The sequence below is a fragment of the Vulpes lagopus genome, chromosome 6 (genome assembly GCF_018345385.1).
Source record: "Vulpes lagopus strain Blue_001 chromosome 6, ASM1834538v1, whole genome shotgun sequence".
Classification (NCBI taxonomy): Eukaryota; Metazoa; Chordata; class Mammalia; order Carnivora; family Canidae; genus Vulpes; species Vulpes lagopus.
In genome coordinates, this window is record NC_054829.1 from 32,760,052 (window position 1) to 32,785,274 (window position 25,223).

Below are 25,223 nucleotides of genomic sequence, written 5' to 3' on the forward strand. Positions count from 1 at the left end.
TGACAAACCAGAAAATCTGAACCACCCTGGAAACAGAAATCTGTATGTGTAAGTAATATTGTCGGAGAAAGGCACTGATTATGGTAAATGACCTAATGTACTTCTGGTATAAAAATATCAGTTGAAGAGCTCCATTCTAATCTGGTGTCCAATCCAGATGGAATGCCTGCATATTAAAGTGACCAATTATAATGTAAGTGTTGAGATGTACTTTCTCATATATTTTAATCTTCATCACAAAGAAAGCAAACACAAACTTTGAAAAACTGAAAGTTTTATCTGCTACTGTAATACTGACTAGGTGATTCAGTTTGTTACCTTTGTTGGTGAGTTTCATAGCCAGCAGCAGTATCATTACAGAATTACAAAAAAGAAGATGCTCTATTATTGAAAAATTCGTGTAAAGTGTGGATGTTTCTTAATCTGACTCTGATGTGTACTTTATATTTCTTATACCAAACACAAAAATATTAATTTTATCAATCTTAGAACATCCTATTACTCACTTAAGAGAGACAGGAAAGTAAAGTAAATATAAATGAATGAAAATAGCAATAAAACTACTTATTTTAGTAGAGTATCTTATTTTTCCAGTGTTTGAGTCATAGAAGACATCAAATTTTTGTATATGTAAAACTTGTTATATGAGTAAAAATACAAATAAATAATACAATACAGAATACAATAAAGAATTCTTAGGCATATAGTAGTAACCATAACTCTCATACTAGCAAAATAGCCATTTTACAAATGTCCTTTTCTGGAACACAAATAATTTCTGTGATTTTTTTTTTTTTCTGCCAGTTGAACAATCATGTCAGTTCTTTTTTTTGTTGATATGATACATGACATTGACTTTTTTTTTTTTTTTTTTTTTTTTTTTTTAACCAACAAACCTCTTTATTTATGGGAAGAGCTTTCAGGGTTTTAGCATGCCTTTTAGTACAGGCTTCCTGATCCTGTACTAAAGGGGAGCAGCAGAATTCCCCTGCTGTCTATCAAATGACATCCCCTTGCAGCTGCAGGGCATTCTGTAGGGCTACTCTCCTGCTCCAAAGTTAAGAACACGGAAAACAGAGTTAAATACACATACAGACATAAAGCCTAGAGGATAACCGCCTGGTAACCATATATGCCCTCCAATTTCACCAAAGTATAATTTGCTTACTGTTCCTCAAATAAAATGTTCTAATCCCTATCTGTTTACCACTATCCTCCCTCCCCACCCCATTTCCCCGCCCCTTTTTTTCTCCCAGTTTCTCTCATCTGGAATTCTATAGAAACTTCTAACCAAACACTACCATTACAAGGGCCAGGCAAAGTCCCCCCTCTCTCTACTATAGGACAAAGTCTTCCCTAACTGTTCTACCCTATCTAGGGTAATCTAGGTTCTGACCCTCTTTAACTTTTATCAAGCATTTGGCTCTAATCTTTTTGCTGCCTAATTCTGTTAAATTAGTTTTTCACAAGTTTTTGAGTTATCTTCCAATTAGATTGTAAGCTCCTTAAAGGTTCCTATAGTCTAGGTTTCATATATTCCTCATGCATCTACATAGTAGATACTCTACATGTCCTGGTTTTGTAAAGTAACATGGTCAATCCAAACTTGACCCAACATGTACATTTAGTGTTCTTTACAGATTTTTCTAGAACCATGTTGATACATTTTTTTTTGTATAAACATGGATTTTCTGCTAGCCCAATAAATTCTTTGAGTTCTTGATATCAGAACTTGTCAGCTGACTCTGTGTCCCAGCCACAAGACTGCAGTTGTTCATCCTGTGGGAACTCAACTTCGATGTCATAAACGAAATTCGGATCATCCTTCTTCTTCTGATTTTTCTCAAAAAGTTCATCCATGATGCTCTTTCTTTTAGCAAGTTCCTTATCATCTAGTTTGTTCAGGTCTTCCTCAGGATCAATCGTTGTTTCCCGTTGAAATTGTTCCATTGTTTCTGCCAAACTTTGCCCCCATAAGTAACCTCGTAAAAAACTGAATAACTTCTCTAGCTGCCTCAGGGGCACTTGTTCCAGGTAATTCTTGTGTCGTGGATTATTCTTCAATTGTTCAGCAGCTCTGCTGCAATCTGAAAACTTTGAAAAGTTTCGGACTGGCATGATGCGTTGGCGACTTTTCTCCTTCATTTCATTCTCATAGATTAAGATAATAGCTGGAGGCTGGAACCTAATTCCACATTTCTTGGCAGTGCACATCATTCTCACATACACTTCAGGGTAAATCAGAGGAAATCTGATGAAAATGTGTTAGTCACATAATGACTTCCTGCTGGAGGCGGCGGCGGCGGCGGGAAACTGCCGGGCCGGCTCGCGGAACGGCGTCGGAGGTCGCGGCCCGCACCGCGGCCCAGGGTCACCGTCAGGGTCCGACATTGACTTTTGAATAATGAACAGCCTTGGATACCAAGAATACATGTCATTTGGTCTTGGTGTATACTTTCTTTTTCTACATTGTTATTTAATTTGTTAATATTTACTGAAGACTTTTTGCATCTGTACTCATGAGAGATGTTGGTGTGTATTTTCTTTGTATTGTCTTTGTGTGGTGTTGGTTCTGGGTAGTACTGGCTTCATAAAATGAGTTAGGAACACTACCTGTTGTCTTCTCTTCTATGTCCTAGGAGAGACTTTAAAATTTTTCTTTGAATATTTGGTAGAATTCTCCAATAAAAACCTCTGGACTTAAGAGATTTGGAGGGGGGGGAGGTCTGCACTTTAAAAATTATGAATTTAGTTTCTTTAATAGTATAGGACTATTCAGATATTCAGAATTACCTTGAGTTTGATAGTTTTTTTTTTTAATTTTTATTTATTTATGATAGTCAGAGAGAGAGAGAGAGGCAGAGACACAGGCAGAGGGAGAAGCAGGTTCCATGCACCGGGAGCCCGACATGGGATTCCCTCCCGGGTCTCCAGGATCGCGCCCTGGGCCAAAGACAGGCGCCAAACCGCTGCGCCACCCAGGGATCCCAATAGTTTTTGATTTTAGAGGAATTGATCCATTTATTCTAATTCATTAAATTTATGAAGGTAAAGTTCTTTGTAGTATTCCTTTATTACCTTTTTACTGCCTACATGATCTACCAAGTAATTTCCTCTGTCATTTCTGATTTTATTAACTTGCATTTTCTCTGTTTCATTGTTACTTTTACTACAGGTTTGTTAATTTTATTAACCTTTCCAAAGAACCAGCTCATTGTTTCACTGATTTTTCTCTATTGTTTTCCAAGGTTTAATTTTATTAATTTTTTATTTATAGTTTTCTTCCTTTTGTTTACTTTGGGTACATTTTGCTTTTTTTAGTTTTTAGTAGTAGGAACTTGGATTATTGAATTTGAGGCCTATCATTTTTCTGATATAAGCATTTTGTGTTAATCAGGTTTTTTTTGGCTCTGCTATAACTCCATCCATAACTTCATATATTGTATTTTCATTTTCACTTAGTTCTGTGTTTTGTTTTGTTTTTTAGTTCCTTTGAGGCTTCTTTGACCCTTGGGCTGTTTAGCAATACATTATTTAATTTCCAAGAGTTGGAGACTTTTTTTTGTTCTTACATTACTGATTTCTAGTTTGACTCAATAATAGTCAGAGAACATACTCTGTATTGTTTCAGTTCTTTTAACTTGTGGGGTTTGGTTTATAGTCCAGAATATGGTCTAACTTGATTGTTTCTAGGCAACCTGAAAAAATGTTTATTCCGCTGTTTTCAATGGAGTCTATAAATGTCATTTATATCCTCCTGCTTGGTCATATAGTTGAGTTCCTTTGTATCTCTGCTCATTTTCTGTTTAATAGTTCTAGCATATGATGCAAGTGGGATGCTGAAGGGACTGACTATAAATTTTGGCTGTGTCCATCTCTCTTTTCAGTTCTTAGTTTTTATGTATTTTGAAGCTCTAGTCTTTGGTTCAGTACACATTTAGGATTCCTGTGTCTTCTTGGTGGGTTGACCCTGTAATCATTCTGTGAGATCCCATTTTGTTCCTAATAATTCTCATTGTTCTGAAGTCTACTTTACCTAATAATGGTATATCCATCTTCGATTTTTCAATTAATGTTTTGAATGATATATCTTTTTAGATCCTTTTAACCTACTTATGTTCTTATATTTGACATGAGTTTCTTATAGACAGCATGTAGTTGGATTGTGCTTTTATCCATTTGGTTAATTTCTTTTTTTTTTTTTTTCTATTTTTAGGGGGGTACATTAAAGTAATTCTTGATATGTAAGGGCTCAAATCTACCATTTTTGATCCCCTCAGGGTTCTATTTCTATTTTCTTGGTTTACTTATGGATTACCTGAATATTTTTTAGAATTTTGTTTTAATTAGAATGTTCTTTACTGTATCTCTTTGTAACTTTTCTTAGTGGTCGTTATAGGTGTTAAAATGAACATACAGTCTCTTTTCCTCTCTGGCTGCTTGAAGCTCAGCCGCCATCATGAATGACACAGTAACTATCCAGACCAGGAAGCTCATGACCAACCGACCACTTCAGTGGAAACAGATGGTCATTGATGTTCTTCACCCTGGGAAGGCAATAGTACCTAAGACAGAAATTCGGGAAAAACTAGCCAAAATGTACAAGATCACACCAGATGTCATATTTGTATTTGTATTTGGATTCAGAACCCATTTTGGTGGTGGCAAGACAATTGGCTTTGGCATGATTTATGATTCCTTGGATTACGCAAAGAAAAATGAACCCAAACATAGACTTTGAAGACATGGCCTGTATGAGAAAAAAAAGACATCAAGAAAAAACAGCACAAAGAACGCAAAAACAAAACAGCACAAAGAACGCAAAAACAGAATGAAGAAAGTCAGGGGAACTGCAAAGGCCAATGTTGGTGCTGGCAAAAAGAAGTGAGCTGAATACTGGACAACAGGAGTAAAGATTCTGCAGGGGCTTTATCTGTAGTGATTCTGTAGATTTTTCATGAGAAGCTTAATAAACTAAAAACATTAATGTGAAAAAAATAAATAAAATGATCAGAGTCTACTAGTTGGTGTCACCAGAGTCTACTGGTTGGTGTCACCATTTATCACTTCAAGCAAAGTATAGAAAACTCCCTTTCATTTAGGCCATCTTGTTTTTATATTTATATTTAAAATAAAATTGTTACAAGTATTTACTCGTACTGAGCACATCAGATGATATTATAATTTTTGCTTCCATCATCAAATATGATTTTAAAAAATCATGAGGATAGTCTATCATATTTACTCTTTTTTATGGTCTATTCTATTGGCCTTTTTTCTTTCTAAATGTCTGAGACTTCTTTTATTATTTTCTACTTAGAGAACATACGTCAGCTGCTCTTTAAAGGTATGTGTACTAACGGGAAGTTGGGGAGGATGCATGAGGTAGGTGATGGGGATTAAGGAGTGCACTTGTGAAGAGCACTGGGTGATGTATGGAATTGTTGAATCACTGTATTTTACACCTGAAACTAATATAATACTGTATATTAACTATACTGGAATTAAACTAAAATGAAATTTAAAATTTTAAAGAAAGGTATGTGTACTACTTTTAAATGTCTGAAATTTTTTTATTTCCTATTCATTTCCGAAGGATATTTGCCAAATACAGAATTTGTGGTTAATGGTTCTTTTCTTTCAGCATTTGGAAAATGTTATGTGGTCTCCTTCTGATTTCCATGATGTCAAGTGAGAAATTCACAGTCTCTGGTAGTACTTTCCTATAAGTAGTACATTGTTTCTCTCTGATTTAAGATATTTGGCCTTGACTTTTATTTTTTAAAGTTTAATTATGATATGATTTGGCATGGCATTTTGGGGGGGCTGCTCTATAGGTTCATCTCTTTTATTAAATAGATATAATTGTTACCCATTTGTCACCCTTTTTTTCTGTAAATTATTTTCAGCCCTATTCTCTTTCTCTTCTTTTTCCAGTTCTCCAGTAATAGAAGTTTAGATCTTTTGATATTGTTCTATAGGCTCCTAAGTCCATTTTTGCAAGTGTCTGTGTGTGTGTGTTTTAAAATCTGTTGCTGTTGTTCAGAGAGCTTATTTTCTAAAGTTCACTTTCTACTCTCATGTTCATTTGTTATCCAGCCTATCCAATGAGTTTTAAACTTTTGTGTTTGTATATTTGAATTCTATAATTTCCATTTGGAAATTCCCGCATCTTGTATTTGGTGAGATTTTTAAAGTGTATTTGTAATTGTTTATTCAAGCATTTTTATGATGGCTACTTTATTTTTTATTTTTTTTAGTTTTTTAAATGTTTATTTATTTGAGAGAGAGAGAGAGCAAGCATGGGAAGGGGTGGAAGGAAAGCAAGAGGGAAACTTTAGCAGACTTCTTGCTGGGCTCAGAGTCCAATCTGGGGCTTGATCTTATGATCCTGAGACCATGCATGACCTGAGCTAAAACCAAGAGTTGGATACTTAACCAAATGTGACACCCAGGGGCCCTATAATGGCAACTTTAAAATCCTTGTCAGATAATTGTAACATCTGATCCCTCTGTTTGTGACTTTGTTTTTTCATTAGTTTTGATTTCCCTTCATCCTAGTATAAGCAGTGTCTTTTTAGTTGTAATCTGCAAATGGTATATTGTTATTCATTTTATTTAAAGCTTACATCTTAGCAAGCAATCATATTGTGTCAGTTCAGTGTGTAAGTCTTGGCCCACTTATGGAGGCTGGCTGCAGTTCCAATGATAATTTAGTGCTCAGAATTTTTGTAGTGCTATTACGATCTTGTTTCACCTTATGCTGCTGGGAATCCTGTTTGGTCCTTAATGGTGACATCCTTGGGTGTGGAAAGAATGTCCCTGGTCTGATTCTGCTAAGTAAGGGATAGGAGATTTCATTCCTGTGGGAACAGAAGGCTTTTCCCTTGGTCCCCTCCCACCCTAGTTGGTGCTATTAGTATAGAATGGAAGGAGTTCCTCAATTACCTGAGCTGCCATTTTTGCCCTTGAGTGCGGACTCAGGTCAAGTCTGGGTGCCTTTTCATTAGTTGAGTTGGGCTCAACTGAGTCATTCAACCCTCTAAGGGTTGAATTGGGCAATGCAGAGCTGTTGAGTTGTTATTCAAATTATGGGGTCCCTCATCAATTGCCTTCCTTTTTTTCATCTTTTATTAGAGTTCTCCTTTGACAATCTGGTGTATTATTTCCAGATTTTTTTAGTTGTTCTTTGTATAGAGGAGCATGGAGAGATGAATCTAGGTCATTGTTCCCCAAACTGGAAATTCTGTTGTTGTTTTTTTTTTTTAAGATTTTATTTACTTATTCATGACAGACACAGAGAAAGAGGCAGAGGCAGAAGGAGAAGCAGGCCCTCTAAGGGACTTGATCAGCAGCCTGATGTGGGATCCTGGGACTCTGGGACCATGCCCTGCGTCCAAGGCAGATGCTCAACCACTGAGCTGCTCAGGCATCCAGGTTGTTGTTTGTTTGTTTGTTTGTTTGTTTTAATAAAGAAATGATCAAAGTACTATAATGAGGATTTGAGAGTTATTTTACTTTGGTACTAATATTCCATTGTTTGGATGTACCATAGTTTATTTGTCCCTTTACCTACTAAAGGATCTCTGTTGCACTTCAGTTTTGACAATTATGAATAAAGCTACTATAAACATTTTCAAGTAGGTATTTGTGTGGATATAAATTTTCAGTTCATTTGGAGAAATATCAAGGAGCACAACTGCTGGATTATATGGTAAGAGTATTTATTATAAAAAAAACTACTAAATTGATTTCCAAAGTGACTGCACCATTTTGCATTCCCACTATAATGAATGAGTTCCTGTTGCTCCATATCCTTGTCAGCATTTGGGAGTATCATTTTTTTAGATTTTGGTTATTCTAATGGGTATGTAGTAGTCTCTTTGTTGTTTCATCTTGCAATTCCCTAATGACATGATTTTGAGCATCTTTTCACATGCTTATTTGCCACTTGTATATATCTTTTTTGGTGGGATATCCATGGAGATATTTGCCCAGATTTTAACCATTTTGTCTTTTTTGTTTTTGAGTTTTAAAAGTTCTTTACATATTTTGGATAAAAGTCCTTAAGTGTCCTTTGCAGATATTTCCTCCCAGGCTGTGGCCTGTCTTCACATAAAAGCACTTGACAGTGCTTTTTTGCAGAACAGAAGTTCTTACGTTTAATGAAGTCCAGCTTATTTTTAATTTCATGGTTCATGCCTCTGGTGTTGTATGTTAAAAGTCATTGCTATACCCTGGCTCACTTAGATTTACTTTTCTATTATGAGAAGTTTATATTTTTGTACTTTACATTTAGATCTAAAATCTATTTTGAGTTAATCCTCTGTCCATTTTTAAATTGGGTTGCCTTTTTTGTTGTTGAATTGAAAGAGTTCATATCCCTCATCACATGACTTACAAAATTTTCTTTCAGTCTGTAGGTTCTATTTTCTTGATGTCTTTGAAACATAATTTCAAAAAATTCTGATGATGTCCTATTTATCTTTTTTTATAGCTTATACTTATGATGTTCTATTTAAGTAACCATTTCCTGACCCAAGGTCACAAAGATTTATTCCTAACAGCTTTAGAACTTTATCTCCTACAATTTGATCTATGATCCATTTACAATTAATTGTTGTTTATAATGTGTGGTGGGGGCCCAACTTCATTCTTTTGCAGATGGATATCCAGTTGTCACTTGGATCGCTAATCACTTGTCACTAATCAAGTTTTTCTTTTTTTAAGATTTTTATTTATTTATTCATGACACACACACACACACTCACACACAGAGAGAGAGAGAGAGAGAGAGAGAGAGAGACAGAGAGAAGCAGGCTCCATACAGGGAGCCTGACGTGGGACTCGATCCCAGATCTCCAGGATCACGCCCTGGGCTGAAGGCAAGCGCTAAACCACTGAGCCACCCAGGCTACCCACTAATCAAGTTTTTTGATCACCATTTTCACTCACTTCTTACAGCTTTTGAGGAAATATTCCTTCTTTTTTGCTATACTTAAGAAATTCTTTTTGAGGGATGCCTGATGGCTCTGCGGTTGAGTGTCTGCCTTTGGCTCAGGGCGTGATCCTGGAGTCCCAGGAGTAAGTCTCACATCCAGACTCCCTGCATGGAGCCTGCTGCTCCCTCTGCCTACATCTCTCTCATGAATAAACACATAAAATCTTAAAAAAAAAAGAAAAGAAAAGAAAAGAAAAATTCTTTTTCAAAGCTTGACAAACTCATTTCTTATTTATCTGAAAATAGCTTTGTTTTGACTTCCTCTTAGGGAGTACTTTCCCCCTTCACTCAAGGCATACCACTACCATTTAGGTTAGTAGTTATTTTCTCTTAGCATTTTGAAGTTATTATTATATCATCTTGCAGCTTCATTTGAGCTATTAAGCCATCCATCAAGCTAATCGCCATTTCTTTGTAATTGATCTTTTTACTTTGGTTGTTTTTAACACCTCTTTGTCTTTATGAACTACAATTTCAGTATAATATACCTGTATTATACTATGTATAGTATGGATTTCTGTTTATTTTCATTTGAGTGTTATCTCTTTTTCATTCTTTGTAGTCTTTCATTATTTTGCCAAGCCATAAGCGGAGTAATTTTTTTTTAATATTGTCTCAATTAATCCTCACAACTGCCCTTTTTACACATAAGAATACTGAGACTCAGGGACGCCTGGGTGGCTCAGTGGTTGGGCATTTGTCTTCAGCTCAGGTTGTGATCGTGGAGCCTGGGGATTGAGTCCCACATGGGGCTCCCTGCATGGAGCCTGCTGCTCCCTCTGCCTATATCTCTACCTCTCTCTCTCTCTCTGTGTCTCTCATGAATAAATAAATCTTTAAAAAATTATCAAATTATATCTTTAAGAAAATATTTATCTGGGTCATATATAGTCAACAAATATTTGATAAATTAGTCTACTTGTCTAAAGTAAAATACTGTTTATCTTGATTATTATTCTATTTCCACATAAGTCAGTTATAGGTGTAATGAAGGACTCTTGTATTTCCTCAAATCAGAAAGCTTTGAATTTAAAGAAGGAAGTTTGTATTTCTTCTTATCTAACAATTTGATTACATATTTTATCATTAATGTTAATATTCCCTGAGGAGAATATTTCAGTCCTTTATGTGCAGTCAGCTCTACATTGTCTACTGTGGTAAAATATGCCTTTGTGCTACCTCCTAAATGTATTAGTTGCCATGGCATTAGGGAATAAACGTTCAGGTTTAATATCAGCCTATATGTCAGCCTAAGTATCTTAATTGGATTATCTCACTTACTTCTCACAATGTTGAGAATAAACTATAGGTTGTATTTTCTTTTATAGATGAGGAATTCTGATTCTTTGAAATTTTGCAAGAGTTTATACAAAGTATAAGTGGCAGAACGACTATTAGAATGTAGGAACTCTGGCTCTAGTATCTGCATTTGTAAACATTTACTATGGGAATGTATGTAGCTTAACACTACTTTCTACCTTACTTGTATTTAACTCTATTTTCTGAAGTTTAATCTCCTTTTGTAGATCATCTCCAATAGCAAAAGTTGATAAATTTACTATATATATGTGCATGTATTTGTGTGTATATGTGTATGTATGTATCAGATGTGAATGAATATACACACACAAGCACAACTTAATATTAAACATTTTATATTAAAATATTAAGATAGTAGTAGGCTATAGAATAATATCTATTAAATGAAATCTTGTTTCTAGCTATCATTGCATTATAATTAAAATAGAAATTTAGATGTCTTTCTAAAAAGTATCTTAAAAAACAGATTTTGCTATTTTCTTCAGAAGATGATTTTAATATGTAACCATATTTATATCAGAAGTGCTTATGTGTAATCTAAAATTTAAACTAAGAAAATATTTTTGTCATCATTAAGATGGACAATTGTTTGTCCTTATAAAGCCCTTTAAAGAATAAAAGCAACTTTAATAATTGTGAATTAATCTTGACTAGATATTTTCCAGGTAAGAAACTAATATAGTTCAGGGTTATATGTAGGGTTTGTTTTTACTAGTAATTTAGTAATGTGTTTCTTTTTGTCCTTCCTTAGAATTTACATGAGGGGCAATAGTGTCTTCTCTTAACTAAGGTTTATTACTTGAATATAAGGCAGTTTTCAGGGCCACAGCCAGTGGCAGTAGTGGTGGTGGTGGTGGGCTATAATAAAGAAATGTGCTAGATAAGATGCCCGTAACACCAATGCAAACCCATTTTGTCTTAATAGCATTTATTTAAGGGCAACCAAGCATAGAAATTATACTCATTGCTATGTGGAATACTTTGTGGCAAATCTGGAATCTTTGCTTATGCTTTTATGTAGTTCCACAACAAGGTTATTTTTAAAACAACATACAAAACTGGAATTCCAACATTATTAGATTGACATTTCTAGTTGTAAATTAACACATCCAGTTGTAAATCTTGAGGAAATTGGCATCAGACTTCAACATATTCTGTTTTCAGTAGGTTAGTGATCTATCATGCTATGGAAAAGAATATTAGTGCTTAAACTTCTTCAAAGCTACATAATTTGATCACTGCTCTCTTGAAAATCTTAACCATCAATTACCAATTAAAATGCCTGTGCCTTTGATTCGTTTATCTCCATCTATTGTTGTGTTAAAGCATTATTATCTTACTTGGACACTGTAATGCTTCCATTCTATCCTTCACATTACTGTTAAAGTTTCTACAGTTTAGCTCTGACTCTGTCATGGCCAAAGAGAAATGTGTAGAATGATTCCCTGTTGCCCATTGTGTTTCTTTGACCTAACATTTCAGGCTGGTTTTGGTGATTTCATTATCCATCTACTTTTTCAGGTTTATCTCCCATTTTTCTCTTTAAAATTCCAATCATTCATTTCTGGACCTCATAGGTAAGCCAAAATGTTCCCTAAGTAGCTCAACATCAATAGTACTTTTATGATTTTCTTTACACTGCTTTCTTCTTCTGTAGTGGCATTTCCTTGCCTCATGTTCAAAATCTATCAAATATTCTTAGTTCTAATCACTACTCCATGAAGACTTTTTTTTTTTTAGATTTTATTTATTTATTTATGAGAGACACACAGAGAGACAGGCAGAGACATAGGCACAAGGAGAAGCAGGCCCCATCCAGGAAGCCCGATATGGGACTCGATCACGGGACTCTAGGATCACACCGAGAGCCAAAGGCAGGCCTTCAACTGCAGAATCACCCAGGAATCCCTCCATGAAGACTTTCAAACCAAGTTTTACTTCAACTGTTTCTTTTTATAAAGCTCATTTTCACTCTTGTAATTCCTTACATATTTGCTATCCCTCTTATTTTTTAAGTTTTTATTTTGGAAAATTTAAGGAATATATAAACAGTATGATATACCCTCATGTACCTATCAGGCAGATATAGAAGTTATCATTATGACATTTTTCTTTTATTCAAATCTTTCTCCAGGTCCAATTTCTAACCAGTTACTGTTAATTCTTTAAGATAAAATTGGCATACATTAAAATTCATAAATGTTGGCTGTATAGTGTTTGACAATTCAGTGCACACATGAAACTATCTCCCTTTCATAATAATGTTTTTGTCTCTAGAACGTGTCTTATGAGAGCCTTTCCAGTCTTCCTATCCTAAGGCAAGCACTGTTTAATTTTTTCAGCATATATTTCTTATAAAAAATTTTTATTCTTCCTATGTAAATGGAATTATGCTTTCTATAACACTACATTTGATTAGCATAATGTTTCTGATCCTTAGCCTTTGTTATTGCTTGTTATTCACATTTTATTTCTAAGTACTGTTGCATTGTATATTTCTATCATTTATTCAGTTAATGAACATTTGGAGTTATTTTCAGTTTTTGCCTATTGTCAGTACAACTGCCATGGATATTTGCATATGTCTTTTTGTGGATACAGTTGATTCTCATTATTTGCAGTATATATGTTCTATAAAGTCACTGTGAATATTGAATAAACTAATACTGAACCATTTCTTCTAAAGAAAATATAAGATTAGGTTCCTGTAAGCCTCTGGTCACCATATTTTTATCAACTGATTAATAAATAATCTTATTTCATATGTATTTCTGTTTAAGACACCTCATTAAATAAATGTTGATTCATTAACCTATGAATACATGTCCAAAAGCAACATGACTCATGTATAAATGAAGCTTATCTCAAACTCATGTTTTTCCTTAAGGCATATAGATATCTTATACTCATAATACTTGATAGTACTTCAATACTACACTAGGGGGCCATTCTAAAGAGCAGTATTCCCAATAAAAAGTACAACACAAAACAGATGGCACTTAAAGAAACTACAAAAAGGATATTCATTTACAGTACGGAAGTTAAAGCAAGGCAAAATGTTACCTTATGAAACTTCAGATGAGAATGTCAGACAACTCAAATTTTTCTTTATTCTATGCATGTCCACAAATTATTGTGAAAGCACTGTCAATATTGATTATTGCATTACAAATGAATTTTAGTGAGTAAGCAAATTCAAAAACATCGATTCTTTTAATAATGAAAATTGTATGTTTTCATTAGTCTTGGATAAATATAAGCAGAATTATTGGGTCAAATAGTATCTTGAACTTTTCCCAACGTATCTGTATGATTTTTAATTCCCAACAGCAATGCATAAAAGTTCCAATTGTTTCATATACTCATAAATATCGTATTATCACCACTTAATTTTAACCATTGTGCTGCTTAATATTTACTTGCAAATAATTTATTAATTATTTGTGTCTTATCTTTCCTCCTTCTCCCAACTGAAAGCTTTTTGATAATAGTATATAATTCTTCTTTGTTTTTGCTGGTCTGATATTTTTGAGCAATACTATAGCCTTGCTGTTAAGTGACAAATGTTGTAACCAGTTTGCCTAGAATGAAAGCTCAGCTCTTCCACATGGAAGTTTTGAGACCTTGACAATAAAAATAACATACTAGTAAATGAACTTTTCATAATTAAGTAGGTTTCCCACGAAACTATTAAGTTTGGAAATCAAGCTTCTTTGGGGTTAAGTAACTTCTCCCAGATCAAATGAGACCTAATAGAACAAGATTTCAAACCCAGGCCTAACTGACTCCAAAGCCTAAATGCTCTTTACTACTATGCAGGATAGTACACTGCCACTGGAATCCCACTCTAAAACCTACTTCATATTATTAAATTTATCATTCTCAATTAAGATGTAAATGAATGGGGGGAGGGGCAAGATGGCAGAAGAGTAGGGTCCCCAAATCACCTGTCCCCACCAAATTACCTAGATAACCTTCAAATCATCCTGAAAATCTACGAATTCTGCCTGAGATTTAAAGAGAGAACAACTGGAATGCTACAGTGGGAAGAGTTCCCGCTTCTATCAAGGTAGGAAGACGGGAAAGAAAAGAATTAAAGAAACAAAAGGCATCCAAGGGAGAGGGGCCTCACAAGGAGCTGGCTAAGGCAAGTGCCCCCAGGACAGGAAAGCTCCGTCCCAGAAAAGCAGGAGCTTCACCAATCATCCCAGGTGGAAAAGCACTGGCAGGGAGTTAGAGCAGGACCCCAGGAAGGGCGGGGATGCCCTCAGGCTCCCAGGGACACTAACAGACACCTGCACCCCGGGGAGAGTGCGCGGAGCTCCCTAAAGGGCTGCAACGCGCGCACGCATTGACCCGGGAGCAACTCGGAGAGGGACGGGCAGAGGCTCCACTGAGGGGGCTGCACGGCTCCGGGAGCAGCTCGGAGGGGCTCGGGCGGCTCCACAGAGAGGAGGCTGCACCACCGGGAGCACAGGGCTCCAGGGACAGAGCCCAGGATCCGGCCTCCCCTCAGGAAAGGCAGAGGCCAGGAAGGCCCAGGACAGCAAGGACGCTCCTGCCCCGAGCTGAGCAGATCAACGTCCCCGCCCCCAGAGCATCCAGGCCCCTGCAGACTGAGAGCTCGACTGCGGGAGCTGAATCCAGGGCTCCAGAGCTGGCCGCTGCCACTGGGGTTGTTCCTCCTGGGGCCTCACGGAGTAAGCAATCCCCACTGAGCCCTAGACCAGGCAGGGGGCAGAGCAGCTACCCCAGGTGCTAACACCTGAAAATCAGCACAACAGGCCCTTCCCCCAGAAGACCAGCTAGACGGACAAGCTCCAGGGGAAGTATACAGAATCAGAAGATACTCCCCCCGCGTGGTTTTTTTGTGTGCTTTTTTTTTTTTTCTTTTTTTGCTTTTTGATTTCTGTTTGCTTCCCCCACGCTTTTTTTTCCTTTCTTTCTTTTTCTTTCTCTTTTTCTTTTCTTTTTCTCTTCCTTTATTCTATTTTCTTTTTCTCTTTTCTTTCCTTCTTTCTCTCCTCTCTTTTTCTCCTTTTCCCAATACAACTTGATTTTGGCCACTCTGCCCTGAGCAAAGTCACTAGAAGGAAAACCTCACCTCAAAAGAAAGAATTAGAAACAGTCCTCTCTCCCACAGAGTTACAAAATCTGGATTACAATTCAATGTCAGAAAGCCAATTCAGAAACACTATTATACAGCTACTGGTGGCTCTAGAAAAAACCATAAAGGACTCAAGAGACTTCATGACTGCAGAATTTAGATCTAATCAGGCAGAAATTAAAAATCAATTGAATGAGATGCAATTCAAACTAGAAGTCCTAATGACGAGGGTTAACGAGGTGGAAGAACGAGTGAGTGACATAGAAGACAAGTTGATGGCAAAGAGGGAAACTGAGGAAAAAAGAGACAAACATTTAAAAGATCATGAAGATAGATTAAGGGAAATAAACAACAGCCTGAGGAAGAAAAACCTACGTTTAACTGGGGTTCCCAAGGGCGCCAAAAGGGACAGAGATCCAGAATATGTATTTGAACGAATCACAGCTGAAAACTTTCCTAATCTGGGAAGGGAAACAGGCATTCAGATCCAGGAAATAGAGAGATCCCCCCCCCCAAAATCAATACAAGCCGTTCAACACCTCGACATTTAATAGTTAAGCTTGCAAATTCCAAAGATAAAGAGAAGATCCTTAAAGCAGCAAGAGACAAGAAATCCCTGACTTTTCTAGGGAGGAGTATTAGGGTAACAGCAGACCTCTCCACAGAGACCTGGCAAGCCAGAAAGGGCTAGCAGGATATATTCAGGGTCCTAAATGAGAAAAACATGCAACCAAGAACACTTTATCCAGCAAGGCTCTCATTCAGAATGGAAGGAGAGATACAGAGCTTCCAAGACAGGCAGGAACTGAAAGAATATGTGACCTCCAAACCAACTCTGCAAGAAATTTTAAGGGGGACTCTTAAAATTCCCCTTTAAGAAGAAGTCCAGTGGAACAATCCACAAAAACAAGGACTGAATAGATATGATGACACTAAACTCATATCGTTCAATAGTAACTCTGAACGTGAACGGGCTTAATGACCCCATCAAAAGGCGCAGGGTTTCAGACTGGATAAAAAAGCAAGACCCATCTATTTGCTATCTACAAGAGACTCATTTTAGACAGAAGGACACCTACAGCCTGAAAATAAAAGGTTAGAGAACCATTTACCATTCAAATGGTCCTCAAAAGAAAGCAGGGGTAGCCATCCTTATATCATATAAACTAAAATTTACCCTGAAGACTATAGTGAGAGATGAAGAGGGACACTATATCATACTTAAAGGATCTATCCAACAAGAGGACTTAACAATCCTCAATATATATGCCCTGATGTGGGAGCTGCCAAATATATCAATCAATTAATAACCAAAGTTAAGATATACTTAGATAATAATACACTTATACTTGGTGACTTCAATCTAGCACTTTCTACACTCTATAGGTCTTCTAAACACAAATCTCCAAAGAAACGAGAGCTTTAAATGATACACTGGACCAGATGGATTTCACAGATATCTACAGAACTTTACATCCAAACTCAACTGAATACACATTCTTCTCAAGTGCACATGGAACTTTCTCCAGAATAGACCACATACTGGGTCACAAATCGGGTCTGAACTGATACCAAAAGATTGGGATCGTCCCCTGCATATTCTCAGACCACAATGCCTTGAAATTAGAACTAAATCACAAGAAGTTTTGAAGGACTTCAAACACACGAGGTTAAGGACCATCCTGCTAAAAGATGAAAGGGTCAACCAGGAAATTAAGGAAGAATTAAAAAGATTCACGGAAACTAATGAGAATGAAGATACAACCGTTCAAAATCTTTGGGATGAAGCAAAAGCAGTCCTGAGGGGGAAATACATCGCAATACAAGCATCCATTCAAAAACTGGAAAGAACTAAAATAAAAAAGCTAACCTTACACCTAAAGGAGCTAGAGAAAAAAACAGCAAATAGACCCTACACCCAGCAGAAGAAGAGAGTTAATAAAGATTCAAGCAGAACTCAACGAAATCGAGACCAGAAGAACTGTGGAACAGATCAACAGTACCAGGAGTTGGTTCTTTGAAAGAATTAATAAGATAGATAAACCATTAGACAGCCTTATTAAAACGAAGAGAGAGAAGACTCAAATTAATAAAATCATGAATGAGAAAGGAGAGATCACTACCAACACCAAGGAAATACAAACGACTTTAAAAACATATTATGAACAGCTATACGCCAATAAATTAGGCAATCTAGAAGAAATCTAGAAGATACTAGCCAATAGGAAACAACAATACATTAAGAAAATTACTCACCATGACCAAGTAGGATTTATTCCCGGGACACAAGACTGGTTCAACACTTGTAAAACAATGTGATTCATCATATCAGCAAGAGAAAAACCAAGAACCATATGATCCTCTCATTAGATGCAGAGAAAGCATTTGACAAAATACAGCATCCATTCCTGATCAAAACTCTTCAGAGTGTAGGGATAGAGGAAACATTCCTCGACATCTTAAAAGCCATCTACGAAAAGCCCACAGCAAATATCATTCTCAAAGGGGAAGCACTGGGAGCCTTTCCCCTAAGATCAGGAACAAGACAGGGATGTCCACTCTCACCACTGCTGTTCAACATAGTACTGGAAGTCCTAGCCTCAGCAATCAGACAACAAAAAGACATTAAAGGCATTCAAATTGGCAAAGAAAAAGTCAAACTCTCCCTCTTCGCCGATGACATGATACTCTACATAGAAAACCCAAAAGCCTCCACCCCAAGATTGCTAGAACTCATACAGCAATTTGGTAGCGTGGCAGGATACAAAATCAATGCCCAGAAATCACTGGCATTTCTATACACTAACAATGAGACTGAAGAAAGAGAAATTAAGGAGTCAATCCCATTTACAATTGCACCCAAAAGCATAAGATACCTAGGAATAAACCTAACCAAAGAGGTAAAGGATCTATACCCTAAAAACTATAGAACACTTCTGAAAGAAATCGAGGAAGACACAAAGAGATGGAAAAATATTCCATGCTCATGGATTGGCAGAATTAATATTGTGAAAATGTCAATGTTACCCAGGACAATTTACATGTTTAATGCAATCCCTATCAAAATACCATGGACTTTCTTCAGAGAGTTAGAAAAAATTATTTTAAGATTTGTGTGGAATCAGAAAAGACCCTGAATAGCCAGGGGATTTTTAAAAAAGAAAACCATAGCTGGGGGCATCACAATGCCAGATTTCAGGTTGTACTACAAAGCTGTGGTCATCAAGACAGTGTGGTACTGGCACAAAAACAGACACATAGATCAATGGAACAGAACAGAGAACCCAGAATTGGACCCTGAACTTTATGCTCAACTAATATTCAATAAAGGAGGAAAGACTATCCATTGGAAGAAAGAGTCTCTTCAATAAATGGTGCTGGGAAAATTGGATCCCTGGATTCCAGGATCACAATCTGAGCCAAAGGCAGACGCTCAACTGCTGAGCCACCCAAGCGTCCCAGATCTTTTAATCTTGACATTGGTCATGTGTGTTTTGTTTTCTCAGTCTTGCCACAAGTTTATTAATTCTATTAAGTTTCAAAGACCCAGTTAAGGATATGATTTTCTCTATTATTTATCTATGTTTTGTATTTCAATGATTTCTGTTCTTTTATGGTTTCCTTTCTATTGATTTATTTTGGGATGACTTTGCTCCCCTTCCCCCTCCCCAGATTCTTAAAGTAGAAACTTAGATCTTTGATTTTAAACTTTCTTCAATTAAATACAGGCTTTTAAAACTGTAAGTTTCTCTACAAAATTCTTTATCTGCCTCTTAAAATTTTTGATGTTTTGTTTTTTATTTGAAGTATTTTTTTTTCTCTTGTGATTTCTTCTAAGGCATATAGTTATTTAGAAATACAGTACTAAATTTCCTATATTTTGGGAATTTTCTAGTTATTTTTATTCATTTTTTAATGTGATATTCTCGAGGTCAGGTCTTAGGTATCGATTCTATCTTTTATTGATTGATTGATTGACTGATTGCACAAGCAGGGGGAGTAGGAGAGGAAGAGACAGAATCTCAAGCAGCAGAGTCAGACTCAGGGCTCCATCTCACAACCCTGAGATCATGACCTGAGCTAAAATCAAGAGTTGGACACTCAACTGACTGAGCCATGCAGGAATCTCTGCATTTATTTTTAAAACAGCTATACTGAGGCATAATTAACATACAGTAAACTGTACATTTGAAATGCATGATTCTATACATTTTGATACATATATTTATTGTGAAGCTGTCATCTCAATCACGATGGTAAATCTATTCATTATAAAATATCTCCAACAACTTACAATAAGTTTCCATGTGCTCCTCTGCAGTCCTTCTCCTCTGCTTCCCTTCTATCTCCATCTATCGCTGAGCTATTTTCTTTCCTAATGATTAGTTTCCTTTTCCTAGAACTGAGATTATAAAATTTTTAGTCAGGTTTCTTACAGGTTACTTTCATTCAGCACAATTGTTTTGAAGCCGATCATACCAATATTCCTTTTTAATTGCCTACTCATATTCTTTTGCATAGTTGTGCTACAATATGTTTATTTACCTGCTCACAGACATTTGGTTGTTTCTAATTTTAGGCTTTTACAAAAAAAGCTGCAATAAATATACACATATAAATGTTTGTTTCGACATTTGTTTTTTATTCATTCGGGTAAACTTATAGGATTAGAAGGGCTGGATCATTTGGTAGGTACATGTTTCACTTTTTAAGAAACTGCCAAATTGTTTCCTAGCATAGTTGTTCGCAGCAGCAGTGCGTTAATCTCACCACGAGTTCCTTCACATTCTCACCTATCCTTATTATGATCAGTCTTTTTAATTATGGCTACTTTGATAGGTGTCTAGCTGAAACTGATTTTAATTTGTTTTCCATAGTAACTAATAATACTAATGTTGCAGATTTTTTAAGTGGGATTTTTTTTGGCTTCACTATTTATTTTTACCATATATCTTCTCTTGTGAAATGTTTATTCAAATCTTTTGCTCGTTATTTTATTATTTTAACAATTTTATTTCTTTATTTGAGAGAGAGAGAGCCAGAGAGTACAAGCAGGGGGAACAGCAGAGGGAGATGTAGAAGCAGACTCGTCACTGAACAGGAAGTCTGATATGGAGCTTCATCTCATGACCCTGGGATCATGACCTGAGCTGAAGCTTAACTGATTGAGTATGCAGGTGCCCCTTGTTCATGTTTTTTACTTGAGTTTTTCCTTTTCATTGAGATTTGAGCATAGACTTGAAGACAAGTCAGGTATATACTTTGCAAATATTTGCTGCTGTGTTGTAAAAGACCCTGTTAAGAGGATGAAAATATAAGCTATAGACTGGAGAAAATATTTGCAAACCTCATATCTGGCAAAGGTCTTACATCTACAATACATAAAGAACTCTCAAAACTCAACATTAAAAAGAAAAAATAAATAAATCTGTATGGGCTGAATTGTGTTCCCCTCTAAATTTATATGTTGAAGTCCTAACAGTATTTGGAGATAGGGCCTTTAAAGAGGTAATTAAGGTAACATGAGGTCATATGGGAGCACTCTATTCCAATATGACTGGTGTCTTTATAAAAAGCAGAGATTATTATAATGTCAGACACAGGTGGAGGGATGACCATGTGAGGGCACAGCAAGAAGGCGGCCATCAGCAAGCCAAAGGAAGAGGCCTCAAAAGAAACTATACCTGCTGACACACCTTGATCTTGGATATCTAACCCCAGAATAGTGAAAAAGTATAGTTCTATTGTTTAAGGCACCTACTCTGTGGTATTTTGTTATGGCAGCCCTAGAAACTAACACACAATCCAATTATAGAATGGACAAAACACATGAACAGATGTTCTACCAAAAAGAACTAGACAGCAATAAGCATGTAATAAAATGTTAAACATCATTAATTATTAGGGAAATGCAATTAAGATCCCAGTAGGATATCACTACAAACTTATTGAAATAAATAAAATTTTAAAAGTAGTGGTAATACCATACACTGGCAAGGATATGGAGAAACTTCTCTCCATACATTGCTAATAAGAATGTCAAATGGTACAGCCACTCTGGAAAATAATCTGTAAACTTCTTATAAAACTTAGTATGTGGTTCCTATACGGCCTACCAATTAAAATCTTGGGCATGTATCCCAGAGAAATGATAACTTAGATTCACCCAAAAACCTATATATAAATATTCATAGGAACTGTATTCATAATAGCCTAACTTCAGGAAATAATCCAAATGTCTCCCATTGTTTGAATGGTTGAACAAACTCTGGTACTTCCAAATAATGGAATAAAAAGGAATGAACTGTTGTCACATGCAACAACCTGAGTGGACCTAAGGATGTTAGACTTCATAAAGTCAATGTCAAAAGACTACATATTGTATGATTACACTTATGTAACATCCTAAAAAAAAAAATCCCTACAAAGATGGAAGAACAGATTAGTTGTTGCCACAGAAGCAGGGACAGGCTTCATGTAGAGATACGGGTTTTAATACAAAGATATAATGGAGTTGTTTTGTAGTTTATGGTTTTGTTCTGTATTTGCACTAGTGATTACAAAAATCTATTTGTAAAATCTATTTGTGGTATAAAATTGCACGGAACTAACTATATACCAAACGAATACATGTTAAAAAATTACCAAAACTGAGAAAGGTTTGTAGACTGGTTACCAGTAATATACAAATACTAATGCTCCTGGCTTTGATATTGTACTTAACATCACCACTGGAGGAGGCTAAGTAAAGGGTACTTGGGGCAACAATATTCTTGCAACTTGCTATACCTCTGTGATTATTTTTAAAATAAAGAGGGATATTATGATGAAATTCAGTTTATCAATTTGTTTTCTAAAATATTGTGCTTTTGGTATTAATTCTAAGAAATTTTTGCCGAACACAGGATCACAAAGAATTTATATAATTTAGGTTTATTTGCAGAATTTATATAATTTTAAGTTTTAGGTCTATGATCCATTTATTTTTTTTTTAAGATTTTATTTATTTGTTCATAGACACAGAGAGAGAGGCAGAGACACAGACAGAGGGAGAAGCAGGCTCCATGCAGGGAGCCCGATGTGGGACTCGATCCTAGGTCTCCAGGATCACACCTCAGGCTGCAAGCTGCGCCAAACTGCTGCGCCACCAGGGCTGCCCTCTATGATCCATTTAGAGTTAATTTTTATACATGGTATGCGGTTTGTATTGAAATTAATTTTTCCCATATTCCCATGCAGTTTTCCCAGCACCATTTGATGAAAAAACTAAAAAGGTTTTCAAAGGTTTTCACTTTTTGTCTAAAAAACAACTTCCATGTATGTCAAGGTCTATTTAGGGGCTTTTTTTTTCCCTTTGGCCTATTTATCTATTTTTACACCAATACCACACTGTTTTCATTTCTCTATCTACATGATAATTCTTGAACTCCAGTAGTGTTAACCTTCCAATTTTGCTCTTTGTTCAGTTGGCAGGGGGTTCCTATTCTAGGTATTGTGCATTTCCATATTAATTTTAAAGGTAATTTATCAAATTCTACAATAAAGGGACACCTGGGTGGCTCAGCGGTTGAACATCTGCCTTTGGCTCAGGGCGTGATCCCACGGTCCCAGGTTAAAATTTCACATTGGGCTCCCGCATGGAGCCTGCTTCTCCCTTTGCCTACACCTCTGCCTCTGTGTGTGTGCGTGTGTGTGTCTCTCGTGAATAAATAAAATCTTAAAAAAAAAATTCTACGATAAAATTTGAATTTTTTATTGGAATTGTATTGAATTAATCAGAACAATTTTGAGACAACTGGCATGTTAACAATATTGAATCATTTTACCCACAAGATATATGTCCTTGGTTATTTAGATCTTTTTTACTTTTTCTCAGTGATGTTTTAGAATTTCAGTGTATAAGTCTTTGGCATTTATTGTCAGATTTATCCCTGAGCATTTCCATATTTTGGATATTATTGTAATTGATACCTTATAAAATTTTACTTAATTTTATTTTCCAGTTGTTTATTGCTAGTATATAGAAATACAACTGATTTTTTTATATTGACCTTGTATTTCATCTGATTAGTTCTAGTAGCTCTCATGAGTTTTGATAAGAGAATGAGATGCTGACAGACACATGGTTTTATGGAAGAAAAAGGAAAATGGCTCCCGTAGACCAGGTTAGGAAATGTGAGATTTCTTAAGACCTAATAGCCATTGCTTTCATCCAAGTGTTGAGCGTGAAGTGTAGGTGGGGAAGGAATTCCCCCACTGGTCTGCTAACTGATGAATGCTTACAGGTTAAGCAGTGTGTCTGAGGATTGAAACAAGCTGTCCAAATTATACTTTGATTGTTCACTCTACTTTATGAGGGAGAAAAAGGGAAGGTATCCTGACATGGCAGGAGCAAGTTCTTGGCCTTATTCAAAATACAGTGTTGAAAGACTCATTCTCCTTTCCTTTCTGAGTCTCCTGGATGGTCTGTCCATATCTATACTCTCTGTGTTTTTAATAATCTCTGTTCTCATTTCTTCTCAGTCATGTTTGATTTCCATCCTGTGCGAAGCCAAGGTCCCTCTTGGCTGATCTTGAGGGACCCACTGTGGGTCCTCAGACTCAGTCAGCTGGCATCAGCTTTATGTGCTTGGATTCATTTAACTCTCACATCCATTTTAGGACCAAATACTATAACAACCAACACTTTACACATTAGTAAACTGAAGCACACAAGTCATTTGTATGAACTTAGAAAACTCGTAAGAGGGAAAAAGGAAATTTTAACCTTACGGTCTGACTTTAGAGGCCATATTCATCTGCAACTGGGGGAAGAGAAAGAAAAGAAGGGAGTCATCCCAAAATGTTTGCCCCTTAGCCCCACAGCCCATATAGTTGTGGCCAAGGATGCCATGGTGCCCACATCCTAGAGCAAAACTCCTTTTCCTTCAGGTTGGCAGTAGTGTTCACATGGGGATCTGAGTGCTCTTAGGCATATGCAGAGGCTTCCCAAGACTTTCATGGGTACAGTCAGTTTTTGTTTTTTTTGGGGGGGGTACAGTCAGTTTTAAGGGGACCATTTCTAAGCCCTCACCCTCCATGTGTACTTTTCCTAAAATGGATCTTTTTGTGAACTTCCTAGTGATAGACTGGAGGCTCTCCTACCCACCTCACTTCCACACTAGTCCTTCTTCTAATTTACAACAGAGAAGTATATCTCTTTTTCTTCCCACCTGTTCATAAGGTGAATTGCCCTAGGCTATAAACCTCTAGGGCACAAACAAAGGCTTAGTTGGAAATTTTGGAGCTGAGAAAGTAAAGAACTGCATAACATGTTCTTTTGGAAATCAAATGTTTCCAATTCTTTGCTTTCAACAAAACAAATACTAGTAGAGTTGATGGATCATCAAAAATAATTGTTGATGTTAGAGCACTACATGACTTTTAGCATATAATTCATAAGTTTGACAACTGAGTGACATTACTATAATAAAACTTCTGATATTTGAGTGAACAAGATTATTCAGTGCTTACATCCATTAAAATATAAATAGTGTGGAACTAAATAAAGGAAATTTCATTTAAAATGGAGTTGGGTGGGGTGCCTGGATGGCTCAATCAGTTAAGTGCTCAACACTTGATTTCAGCTCTGGTCATGATCTCAGGGTCATGAGATTAAGTCTTGTGCCCTGCATGAAGCCTGCTTAAGATTCTCTCCCTCTCCCTCTGCCCCTCCCCAGTGTACACATGCTCTCTCTCTCTCCCTCTTAAATACATACATACATACAGTATTGCTTGGATCCTGAGTCAAAGGGT

The 25,223-nt window shown here is 36.3% G+C and overlaps 2 protein-coding genes and 1 pseudogene across 14 annotated transcripts in view; 1 reads left to right on the forward strand and 2 right to left on the reverse strand.

The window, feature by feature from the left end:
- GPHN (gephyrin) overlaps positions 1 to 25,223 on the reverse strand; it is a 627,564-nt gene that overhangs the window by 506,938 nt on the left and 95,403 nt on the right. The window contains exon 1 of one of the 13 annotated variants that reach the window (XM_041759175.1): positions 19,723 to 19,795. The exons of the other annotated variants lie outside the window; for them this stretch is intronic. Within the exon in view, the coding sequence (XP_041615109.1) occupies positions 19,723 to 19,780 (58 nt within the window). The 5' untranslated portion in view covers positions 19,781 to 19,795. Of the gene's footprint in view, positions 1 to 19,722; positions 19,796 to 25,223 lie in introns of those variants that run through there. 13 annotated transcript variants of the gene reach the window in all.
- LOC121493374 (centrosomal protein of 19 kDa-like) lies at positions 880 to 2,380 on the reverse strand. The gene has a single exon (XM_041759188.1). The coding sequence runs from the start codon at positions 2,215 to 2,217 to the stop codon at positions 1,726 to 1,728; it is 492 nt and encodes a 163-aa protein (XP_041615122.1). The 5' UTR covers positions 2,218 to 2,380; the 3' UTR covers positions 880 to 1,725.
- Positions 3,839 to 5,994, forward strand: LOC121493376 (annotated as a pseudogene).

Bases quoted from the DNA above. Each gene is read 5' to 3' on its own strand.
- LOC121493374 (XM_041759188.1), bottom strand. From the start codon at position 2,217: ATGATGTGCACTGCCAAGAAATGTGGAATTAGGTTCCAGCCTCCAGCT.